General features: G+C 39.2%; 1 protein-coding gene across 1 annotated transcript in view; it reads right to left on the reverse strand.

Moving 5' to 3' along the window:
* The window catches only part of LOC111149725 (nebulin), a 201,455-nt gene that overhangs the window by 49,187 nt on the left and 139,643 nt on the right, over positions 1 to 12,625 (reverse strand). Inside the window, exons 93-98 of the mRNA XM_022507000.1 lie at positions 12,099 to 12,206; positions 11,093 to 11,200; positions 9,869 to 9,973; positions 9,667 to 9,771; positions 8,941 to 9,039; positions 8,482 to 8,592 (exon numbers count right to left, since the gene is read on the reverse strand). Coding sequence (XP_022362708.1) covers positions 8,482 to 8,592; positions 8,941 to 9,039; positions 9,667 to 9,771; positions 9,869 to 9,973; positions 11,093 to 11,200; positions 12,099 to 12,206 — 636 coding nt within the window. The remainder of the gene's footprint in view (positions 1 to 8,481; positions 8,593 to 8,940; positions 9,040 to 9,666; positions 9,772 to 9,868; positions 9,974 to 11,092; positions 11,201 to 12,098; positions 12,207 to 12,625) is intronic.

The raw sequence follows: 12,625 nt of genomic DNA on the forward strand, positions 1-12,625 counted from the left end.
CAGCAACTATTCTCGCCCCCCTCTTGACATCTTCAACCTTCTCATTTCTCCAGCCTTCTCCTTTCATCTGCAAATAAATTCCAGTCCTTTCCTTCACTAAGCCTTTTCCAATCTCTACCAATGACCTTGTTTCTATCTTTCATAGCCAAGCAGACTACGTATTTCTTTTTTTTCCTCTCTTTTGGTTAATTTCTCAAGGCAACAGTTTGGCTTCTACCCAGCCATGCCAATGAAGTCACTCTCAAAGGCTACCAAAAACTTTACGACTGCCAGATACAAGAATTGTTCTCTGTAGCAACTGAAACTTCTCAGCAGTTTCATTCCTGAAAAACGTCCTCCTCTGCCTCCCATTCTTGCACTCTCCCCTACATGCCCTCCTATCTTTCTAGGCACTCCTCAGCTTCCTTCTATGGTTCTGTCCTCCAAAGGCTGCCACTGGCTGGAGTCAGGGTTGGCCTCTTTCACCCTATAATTCTCCTTGGGTAACCTCATCTGTTCGTATGACTCAATCATCAACTCTCCTAAGTCAGATCAAAATTTTCAACAATGTTCTGAACTTACCATGTTCATTGCAGAATTCTCTGTATTATGTCCATCTCCAGCCCAAATCTGTTTTTTTCCCTATTTTGTCTACTTTGCTAAATGACTCCTCACTCTCCCAGGCATGCAGGCCAGAAACTTGAGGAGTCATCCTAGACTTCTCCCTCATTCCCATAACAAATGGTCATGAATTCTGGGCTCCTGACTTCGTGATAGCTTTTAAGTCCAATCCACCTTCTCCTTTCTCACAGACACTGCCCTAGCTTGGCCTCCTGTATCATTTCTTCTCTTCCTCCTGTATCATCTCAAGATGCTCCTAAAAAACCTTCCTAGGTCCTCCATTGGATCACTCTGCATGGCTCATTTATCTTTCGCAAGTCTGAGAAGGTGATGTTTTTTTTTTTTTTTTTTTTTAAAAGATTTTATTTATTTATTTGTCAGAGAGAGAGGGAGAGAGAGTGAGCACAGGCAGACAGAATGGCAGGCAGAGGCAGAGGTAGAAGCAGGCTCCCTGCCGAGCAAGGAGCCCGACGCGGGACTTGATCCCAGGACGCTGGGATCATGACCTGAGCCGAAGGCAGCTGCTTAACCAACTGAGCCACCCAGGCGTCCCTGAGAAGGTGATGTTCTTAAAGCTCAGATCTAATCATACCTTAATGCTCAGAAATAGTTCTTCAGTGATTTTTCATCAAGTCCAATATGAAGATATTGGACTTCATGAGCTGGCTTCTATGTTTCTAGCCTCATTTCTCAACATTCTTGCACACTCCCTTTCTGCTAATTGAAACTGTTTCCAATTCTAAGAACTCATTATGGCCATTTTCATATACTGCTCTTTCTGCTTAGAATGTTCTTCCTCCTCTTATCTGCCTGGAAAGCAGAGTCCTCACTGTCTTGATTATTCCTATATGAGATCATTCATCATACTCATGTTTGTTTCTCTTCACAGATATGGGCCCATGGAATGCAGGGGCTCGGCTCTATCATTCTTTTTTCACCTTGTACTTGGATAAAAGATGTGAAAAACAGTAGTCCTTTGATAAATGTTGACGGAGTTTCATACAATGAGGCAAACTAGGAAGTACAAATGGGTAGCAAATAAATTCTAATTATCAATATAAATGCCTGTTGAACAGATAAAATATAGGAGATAAATAATATGTATATACATATGAAGGTATGTATATCTATTTCTTTAAATATAAATTATATACAAGCACGAGTTGAAACAAAATATAGCTCATTTGCTTGGGGCTGTTTTTTCTGTTACTTCTGAAAGAAAAGAGATAAACTAAATAAAAACTTACTATTTCTTCTGGGCTAAATTTCAAATAAAGCAAGTCAACAAACTCATAGAATCTTATGGTTAAAAGGACCCTGAATCATCTACTCTAATTTTCTAGCTCAGGAAATTGGGGTATTGAATATATGAATTATACAAGGTCACACAACAAAGTGGAAGTAAATCTGGGACTAAAACCCAACTCTCCCATACCATTTCTATAATTTTCTTCATATTATATTTCCCCCATACTTAGGTATGCATTGTTAATGCTTCTTTATCTTTTAACATTTAAGTCATAGTTAGTTGACATGGAGTGCAATATATAGGTTTCTGGAATAGAATTCAGTGATTCATCACTAATGTAAAAGACCCAGTGCTCATCACATCAAGCGCCCTCTTTACTACCCATCACCCATCTAGCCCATCCCTCACAGACCTCCCAGTTTATGTTTCCTGGGACAACATTCCTGATTGCTAGTACTACGAAGTATAAAAGTCAAGAATCTATACAACTCAAAAGCAATTCAAAAATTGAGAACTCTACCTTCCTTTTGCCATCAAACTTTTTACTAAAACAGTGTTTTCCAAACTTTGCTGATCCGAAAAAAACCCAAAAGTCCTTATTAAAACAGATTTACAGGTTCTACCAAAGACCTTCTGAATCCAGAAAAGTGACTCTGATCAGTATTTTTTAGAATTTATTTAAACTAAATAAACTAAATTTCTCCCACCCACTATTTCCCATCTATGGCAACCACCATATGTACACACACACACATATGTGTGTGTGTGTGTGTGTGTGTGTGTGTGTGTATTAGGTTCCAAATAATAAGAAAGGTCATATATTTATCTTTCTCTGACTTATTTCACTTCGCATAATGCCCTTGAGGTCCATTCAAGTTGTGCAAATGGCAAGATTTTGTTCATTCTGATATATGTGGCTGCCACCTACAGGACATCTCTTGGTCACTCGGCTGTGAAGGTCAGGAGCGCTTGTGTTCCTGGTACCATGAGACTGTTATAACAAAGGTCACCCAGAAAGGAGCTCATAGCCTTGTCTGGGAGTCTGATTTTTGCAGCTCCAGCCAGAAGACACCTCTATGTCATCTAGCTCTAGTGGCTGGTAGGGCTTACTCTTGTGGGCCCCACAGGACTGTAACCAATAGGGAAAGAGTTCTTAAGTAGCTACTATCCCCAGGGCATAGCAAGAGACAACAGACCCAGGAGCTCAGTCTTTCTGTAAAGGAGACTTGTTAGCTCATCATCATAACTGCAGCTTGAGGGGCAGGCTTTTGATTAAAAATGCATCTTGGGCTGACTAAAATACTTCTCAGAGAACTTAGAGGTCATTTATTACCTTCATCCTTACCCTCTACTATGCCTTTGAGCGCCAGTATCTCCTGGAGGGAAGCTTTTTACACACCTGGTGCCTGATTTTTGCAGCTGCCAACCTGGGGATACCCCTTGAGTGCCTGGCACTGATAGCCTGGAAGGCTCCTATTTCTGGATCCCACAGGACTATGGCAATTAGAAAGACAGTTCTTGGTAGGTTACCACCCCAAGGTCTTTCTGTGAAGGACACCTCTTTGCTTGTCCTGGAATTTTGGCCTGAGTTATAGGCTTTAGGTATGACACATATTTAGTGGCCTATAGAACTGCTAACAAGGAACAAAGATGTAGATGCTATCTACAAAGGTAGATGCTCTACCTTTGCCTTGCTCCAGCTTGCTGGTTTCGTAGGGTTTATGCTTGTAGTCCCTTAGGATTGTATGTATTTGCATATATTTAAAAGCTGATGCCTGAGGGTTTGGCTTCCAGTCCACCTAAATCTAGGTGTTGAGATCCTCCCCTTTGGGACACTGCACAGTCTTGGCACATCTTCAACTACCCGGAACTATTAAAAATATAATAGGATACTTACACAAGCATAAAGTTTCAAGAGACAATTAAGAATTGAGACAGGGTTGAACAACAAGTTTCACCTCCTACATGAGGCCTTCCTTCAAAACTGGGAAAGGTGGTTGTTTCACTTATTGTATATAAATTAACACAGACAGTCAAGAAAAATGAAGGAAGAGGAATATGTTCCAAATGAAAGAACGAGATAAAACTCAGAAAAAACCTTAACAAAATGGAGCTCATTTACTTGATAAAGAGTTTAACTTAACACTCATAAAGATGCTCACCAAACTGCAAAGAAGAGAACACAGTGAGAATGCCAACAAAAAGATGGAAAATAAAAGAAAGTATCAAATAGAAGTTACAGAGCTGAAGAATACAATAACTGAACTGAAAAATACATTCAAGGGTTTCAACAACAGACTAGATAAAGCAGAAGAAAGGATCAGTCAACCTGAAGACAAGACAGTGGAGCTCACCTAACCAGAGCAGCAAAAAGAGAAAAGAATAAAAAAGAAGTGAAGATAGCCTTAGGGACTTGTGGGACAGCATCAGATACACTAACATTTGAATTATAGGGCTTCGAAAAGGAAAAGAGAGAAAGGAATAGAAATCTTATTTGAGAAAATAATGGCTGAAATATTAATTTCCCTAACCTGGGGAAGAAAACAGACATCCAGATCCAGGAAGCCCAGAGAATTCCAAATTAGAGGAACCCAGAGAAACTCAAAACAAGACACATGATAATTAAAATGTCAGAAGTTAAAGACAAGAAGAAATTATTAAAAGCAGCAAGAAAAAAACCTGTTATATACATTAACCCCCCCCATAAGAGTATCAGCAGATTTTTCAGCAGAAACTGCACACCAGAGGGAGTGGCAAAATATATTCCAAGTGCTAAAAGAAGAAAAACTTCTGACCAAGACTACTCTACTTGGCAAACTTCTCTTTCAGAAGTGAAGGAGAGAGAGAGTTTTTTAGACAAGCAAAAGCTAAAGGAGTTCATCATCATTAAAGAAGCCTTACAAGAGATGTTAAAAAGTTTTTTTAAGCTGAAAAGAAAGGGTTCTAATTAGTGATAATAAATCTCACTGGAAAGGTGTATATATATGGTAAAGGTAGTGAATTAATCACTGGTATGAAGGTTAAAAGACATTGTAAAAATAACTATGATTACATTTAGGTAAGAAATACATAAGATAAAAACATGTAAAATGCGACATTAAAAACATAAAACATGGTAGAGGGAGTAATGTTGAGCTTTACAATAGGATCAAACTTAGGCTGTTATCAAGTTAAAACAGACTATTATAAATACCAGTTGTTACAAGTTGCTTCATGGTAACCATAAAGCAAAAACTGACAGAAATATACAAAAGATGAAAAGAAAGAAATATAAGCATATCACTAAAAGGAATCATAAAACCACAAAGAGAGCAAAAGAAGAAAGGAAGAGAGAGGGACTACAAAAAAAGCCAGAGAACAAGTAATAAAACAACAGTAAACATGTACATATTAATAATTAATCTATATGTAAATGGACTAAATTCTCCCATCATAAGACACAGAGTGGCCAAATGGATTAAAAAACCAAACCTACTGAGACACCTAGGTGGCACAGTTGGCTAAGTGTCTGACTCTTGGTTTCTGCTCAGGTCATGATCTTGGGGTTGTGATATCAAGCCCTGTCAGGCTTCATCCTTAGCATGGAGTCTGCTTGAGATTCTCCCTTCTCCCCCTGCCCCTCCCACTCATGCCTGTGCTCTTTCTCTCTCTAAAATAGATGACTAAATCTTAAAAGAACATAAAATAAAAAATAAGACCTATCTATATACTGCTTATAAGAGACTCCTGTTATATGTAAGGACACACAGAGACTGAAAATGAAGGGATAGAAAAAGATGTTCCATGCAAATGGAAACCAAAATAAAGGTGAAGTAGCTATATTTGTATGAGACTAAACAGACTTTAAAGACTAATCAGAAACAAAAATGGGTATTACATAATGATAAAGGGGCCAATCTAACAAAAAGATATAATATTTGTAAATATGCACCCAACAGAGGAGCACCTAGATATATAAAGCAATTATCAGCAGACCTAAACAGAGAAATAGCAATACAATAATAGTTGGGGACTTTAATACCCCACTTCCATCAATGCATAGATTATCCAGACAGAAAATCAATATGGAAACACTGGCCTTAAATGATAGAGTAGACCAGATATTTACAGAACATTCTATCTAAAAGCAACAGAATACATATTCTTTTCAAGTGCATAGAACAATTTCTTAAATAGATAGATTGCATGTTAGGCCACAAAACAAGCCTCAATAAATTTAAAAGGATTAAAATCATATCATGCATCTTTTCAAACCACAATGGGACAAAACTAGAAGTTAATTACATGAAGAAAGTTGGGAAATTCACAAATAGGTAGAGATTAAGTACATGATACTGAACAACAATTGGTCAAAAAAGAAATCAAGAGAAATTTTAAAAATCTTGAGACAAATGAAAATGTAACATTCTAAAAATTATGGGATACAGTTCTAAGGGGAAAGTTCATAACAATGCTTATCTCAAGAAACTAAAAAAAGTCGCAAATAAACAACCTAACTTTACATTTCAAGGAACTTGAAAAAGAAAAGACAAATGAAGCCCAAAGTTAGTAGAAAGAAGAAAATAAAATCAGGGAAGAAAAAAATAAAATACAAACAAAAAATGTAATAGGAAAGGTCAATGAAAGAGCTGGTTCTTTGAAAAGATAAACAAAATTAACAAACCTTTAGCTAGACTCACCATGAAAAAGAGAGAACTCAAAATCAGAATAAAAGACATGTTATAACTGATACCATAGAAATACAAAGTATCAAAGAGACTACTATAAACAATTATGTGCTAAATAAATTGGACAATCAAGAAGAAATGGATAAATTCCTGGAACTATACAACATGCCAATGCTGAATCGTGATGAAAGAGAAAATCTGAACAGACCAATTACTAGTAAGGAGACTGAATCAATAATTAAAAATCTCCCAAAAGGGGTGCCTGGGTGGCTCAGTGGGTTAAAGCCTTTGCCTTCGGCTCAGGTCATGATCCCAGGGACCTGGGATCGAGCCCCCATCAGGCTCTCCGCTCCTTGGGGAGCCTGCTTTCTCCTCTCTCTCTCTGCCTGCCTCTCTGCCTACTTGTGATCTCTCTGTCAAATAAAATCTTTAAAAAAAAAAATCTCCCAACAAATAAAAGTCCAAGATCAGAAGACCTCACTGGTGAGTTCTACCCAACATTCAAAGAATGAACACCAATCTTTCTCAAAATCTTTAAAAAAAAAAAAAATAGAAGTGGATCAATATTTTATGAAGCTCACGTCATTCTTCCAGTGAGGCAAGTGTGGGAAAAAAATGAATTACTGAATAGCTATTCTTTTTCTTCAGTGTATATGCATAAGACATACAGAATCCCAATAGGAACTGGGAAAAGGAGAAATTAAAAGTTTTAGATAATTCTGAATCCAAACACCCAACAAAGGTATTTTGGAGATACCAATAAGCACGTTAAGTTGCCATATGATGTTTTATTATGTGGCACTTGGAGGACAGCTGTGATACTTAAAGCAGTGGTTTCCAACACTGGCTGCATGTTAGAATCATTCTTGAGCAGCTAAAAGCATGCAGATGCCCAGACAGAGAGAATCAGAAGGTCTGGTGTGAGGCTGGGGAGTCGGAGTCTAGTCAGGATAGGTAAGAAATATTTCCCAGGAGATTCTAATACACAACCAGTGTGGAGAAGCACAACTTTGCTGAGAGAGAACATAAGCATTCCTGGCTAAGTGCTGAAGCAAAATAGGTAAGCTTTCAGCAAAGCAAAGGAGCTCAATGTATCATTTGTAGAAGCTAAAGAATTAATCATCCTCTGCCTCTAGCTCACTAGGAGTTCAGGAAGCTGCGCACCCCCCCAGTGAGGACACTTGGTTTGCCAGGACGTCTCTAAGTCTAAGGGCGTAAGTGATTCCTAATCAGCAGCCATTAGAAACACTGAAAATGGGGAATCAATGAAGTGGCCTGACAGCCAGTGTGTGGGTCAGCTTGGTGAAGTCTGATGAGAATGGCCAACTCACCTAAAATAAGAAAGACCATTTACATCTGTGGAATACCCCTACCTTTACAAAGCACATGCAGTCACTAGCAAACATGGACATCTATCATAGCCAAGGCACTACAGAATACACATCTAAACAATGTGGGGTCCACCTCTCAAAAGGAACCAAGAGTGTAAGTGAGAGCACGAGATCTATACACAATTAGCTGCAATAAATCAGAAGCCTCGGGGCCAACTGAAAATGCAAGTAGTCTAGAATTTGTTGAGTAGGTCACAGAGCAGGGATCTATTAGAAGACTTTTCCATGGCGTTGCCATGATTAGGGTTTCTGATAGCAGGGATTAGAGAGTTTTGAAATAAATTCAGTTTGGAGACTGCAACAATAGCGTAAGACAGAAGGCCTTTCCAATTTATAAAATTTTGTCAACTCTCAGCAGTTCTAGTCACAGGCAGTCAAATACTGATATCCTCATCTTATCAAAAGGGGACAAAATAAGTAAACTGAGGCAAAATGAGGTCAAGTTTTACTTGCTTACATATGGGAGGCACTCTGTAATTAAAGGCAGAGGGGAGATTTTTTGCTGAGTGTGGTGGCCTGAAAAATAGTCACCAGAGGAACAAGTCACTCGTAGTGACAGGTTCAGCATTCTTACCTCGCTCAGATGTGTCTTCAGTTCCTGCACTTTTCTGTATTCCGGAGTGTCAAGCACCACTTTGTACTTGTCTCGCATCTTCCTTGCCTTATCGGTGTACAGGTAGTTAGACTTAAAAACACAACAGAAATACAAGTTAATTGATCATTTAAGGAATTGCATGCCACGGTCGCACACTATCTTTCATGCGGCTGGCACGTGCAACTTGAGCAGGGCTTTCATGTACCCTGGAGGTCTTCCCATCCCAACAAAGATGACTGTCATTTCACTGAGTTCATCAGCTTTCACAGAGGCACATATCAGTTTAGGTGAGTCACGAATGGTTCAAATCGGTTAATGGTAAACTTCCTCTTAAAAGTAGCTGAAGGCAAAGATTTTCTGTCCAGCACCTTGCAGCTGGTGACAGGATATATGGAAGCTGTGCGGGGATAGCTATGTGTCCTGAAGGTGTGCACTCACCCAGAGTTTGCGCAGGTGCCGGGAGCGGACCATGTCGGGAGTGTCATACAGGAAGCAGCCCAGTCCCCTGAGGATCTGCAAGTCCTCTTTATATTTAATCTGCGTGGCAGAAACAGAAATACAGCTGGCCATGAGTAACTATAAACCAGGAACAAATAAGACAGAGTAGTGACACTTTTCTACTGAAAGTTTTCTTTCTGGTTGAACACACTCACTCTGTATTCTTAGTTTGTGTGCACCCAAATGAATCACAGGTTTTAAAATTTAATATCTAATCTGAGCTGAGGAGAACACTGCTATTTGTTATTATTAAATTGATGGGAGAAAAGCATAGATTGAATGGAATAGTCTTTTAGGAGAAGGAAATATTTAAGGAGAAAAAAATGGTGGGAGGAAGTTGTTAAAGGGGATGGGAGGGGGATGAGCAGAGGAAAGGTACGAAACAGGACCCAGGACAGAGGCCATGTAGAGTGAGGAGCTGGTAAGGATTCAGTGTTGAATGTAGGATGGTGGTGAGCAATTCTTGTAATTCCCAAGTGGTCCTCTTACTACCATGTGCATAGCTGGAGAAATGTGGGATTCTGCTTCCACACAATTTCACCTCCAAGTTGTATACTCAGTTTAGAAGTACTCAGTGCAGAAGGATATTCAAAGGCCACTGGCTGGCTCACATGTGGACAGCCTCTTGGTAAGAGCCTTTCGGAAAGACCCTTATGAGATGCTTACATCACTAGTGATATCTCCCACGTAGCGGCAATGGATCACTTGGGGTGTGTACGGCATTGAGATCATGTGGCCTCGCATCTTGAATAAGTCTGATTTGTAGATCAACTAGAAAAATACCCAGAAACACACACATCAGAGACCAAATTGCTGACAGTCCCTGGGTTCCACAGCCTGTCGTCCTCTCTCCTAGGAAAATACCCACCTCACTGACAGCCTCTTGTGTCTTCTTGACTTGGCGGATTTCAGGTGTGTCGGGAGTTGTGTGAATCTTGTCTTTCAGTTTGTGGTACAATTGGCGATACAATCTCTACATCAGAAGAAAAACCATTCCAGGTATTTAGTGTAGGAAGATGAAGGCATCTGTTGACTAATCAACAATCAAATATTCTACATAAAGAGCCATGAGAGGGGCAATTAAGGATAAAGAAAGGGGCTGAGATTAGGAAAAAAGAGAGAATGCTAGTTATTTTATTTAGATGAAGAATTTTGAGCACAAAGTCTTCCACATTCTATCAGACGATTGGATAGGATCAGATATATAAACCAATCATTTATACAGAAAACGAGGGTCATGAGTCAGACTAAAATATAAATTTATTAAAAATTTTTTCAATACAAATGTCAAAAGAGGAATACACATTATTATCTATGAATGAGGTCTCTACGATGGCATTGCCAAATACAGAAAAATTTTGCCAATGGATTCAAGTATCAAAATGGTAGCTAAAAGGACCCTTTTATTCCTTGCTAATGTATAAATTTATAAGAGACAGTAAACCCTTAATGCACTTCAAACAAAGCTGTAGTCTTTACTTTTTATTTTTTAAACTTAAATTCAATTAATTAACATACAATGTGTTATTATTTTCAGAGCTAGAGTTAGTTATTCATCAGTCTTATATAATACTCAGTGTTTGTTACATCATGTGCCTTTTTAATGTCCATCACCCAGTTACCCAATCTGCCAATCCCCCTCCTCTCCAGCAACCCTGTTTGCTTCCTATGTTTAAGAGTTTCTTGTGGTTTGTCTCTATGATTTTTTTTAAAGATTTTATTTATTTGACAGAGACATAGCGAGAGAAGGAACACAAGCAGGCCGCCTGCCGAGCAAGGAGTCCAATGCAGGGTGCCATCCCAGGGCCCCGGAATCACAACCCAAGCCAAAGGCAGACGCCTAACAACTGAACCACCCAGGCACCTCTCCCTCTATGATTTCGTCTTGTTTTATTTTTTCCTCTCTTCCCCTATGATCCTCTGTTTTTTTAAACTCCACGTATGAGCGAGTTTCTTAACCCACTAAGCCACCCAGGTGCCCCAATGAGTGAGTTTCTTAAATTCCACATATTGTATTTATCTGATTGTCTTATTTCAAAGCCATGGTCTCTGAAACTCAATATTTCCCCCACAGAATCAACATTCACAGTACCTCACTGGTAACATCGTTGACCCTCCGGACATGGACAAATGGAACGTCTTTGGGCCCAAGGGTATATCCGTTTGCTTTGATGTGTTCATAAACTTCTTTGTATTTGAACTGGAAAAGCAAAGTCAGAATAAGTCCACTGATGGGTAAACAGAGAGTAGCTCTACGTTTCTCAAATAGAAAGAAGCTGTTGCTTTCATTTGAAAATTACTCTCTAGGATTAAATATAAGGAAAAGTCACTGACAAATTTTAATAGTAATCTGAACCCTGAAAATTATTTTGTTGGCTAATAAAGCCAGTTCCAGAAAGGAATAAAATTCAGTGTTGCCTAGATAAATCTGTTTGTAGGCAGGTATGAAAAATATGAGAAAAAAACTGTAATTTTAGTCCCAGTACAGTTAGGAAATTAGGAAATGCAAAGAAACGAGAGACTACTTTTGAGACTGATGAATGGCATTATAGACTGATTTAAAAAAATGACATGTGAGATAATTATGTGAGATAATTAAATCTGCAACTCTCTGCTTTGGAAACCATAATTTTGGGCCCCTAGCTTTTGGACCCTGCCTGGCCAGCAGCTAGGCAAGAAGTCCTTTCTTTTCCAAAGGAATACACAATGATGTTAGATCTTCAAGATAATATTATGGCCACATATTAGCAGGATGTGTATGAAGCTCTATTTCTGGTACATGGCTTGGAATGGTTCAGGATGCAGCAGTGCTAACATCAACAGAAGCAGAGGCAGGGAAACAGCCATGAACCCTAAGCCAAGGGAAATGACTTACGCAGATACAATCCCACAAAAGTCCTCTGCTAATCCACTGGGCTACCCAGGCACTGCCAAATTGTGATTTCACAGCACCCCTAGGAAACACACTGTCTCCCGTTCTCTAGTCCCACCATTATATCATATGGAATCTTCAGGGTGTGACCAAGACATTAGAGCGGCTAATAATGAATATTAGTGGCCCCCACTTCAGACCCCATCTTAATGAGGAGACCACTCACATAACTGCTCATGTATCGGGTGTCTTTGGCATGTTTGAAGTGAGGGGTGTCGCCTGGAAGCCTATATCCAGTAGGCAGAGAGCGCCGGCCAGCATCTCGGTACAGACCCTGCCAGAAGGAGGAAGAGTGAGTAAATCACATCTACATCTAATAACTGATCTAAGTTAAACAAGTCACATGCAGCTCACGTTAGGTTTTCAGTTAGATACTTCCTGTTCTTATGTTCACTACACTGATTTCAGGAAGAAATTATGTAAGTTTTCTAAGAGTCAGGCAACGAATCAGTTTACTCTTAACCTGTTTTTGAAAGAGAGAGCAATGAGTGAAGGGGCTCATAGGAAATAATTCTTCTATGTTTTGAATGTATTTATTCCCAGTTAGCTGCATGGTATCTAGCAAGAAAATGGGAAAAGTAGAGAAAACAGGTAGTCAGGGGTGCCTCTGCCATTAACCTCCCCCCTTTGGAGATATCCACGTCATTACCAATCCCTGAGAGAATCATAGTTATAAGGCACATCTTTGGAATG

This window comes from Enhydra lutris, unplaced genomic scaffold (assembly GCF_002288905.1).
Source record: "Enhydra lutris kenyoni isolate GAN:26980312 unplaced genomic scaffold, ASM228890v2 scaffoldscaffold1, whole genome shotgun sequence".
NCBI lineage: Eukaryota > Metazoa > Chordata > Mammalia > Carnivora > Mustelidae > Enhydra > Enhydra lutris.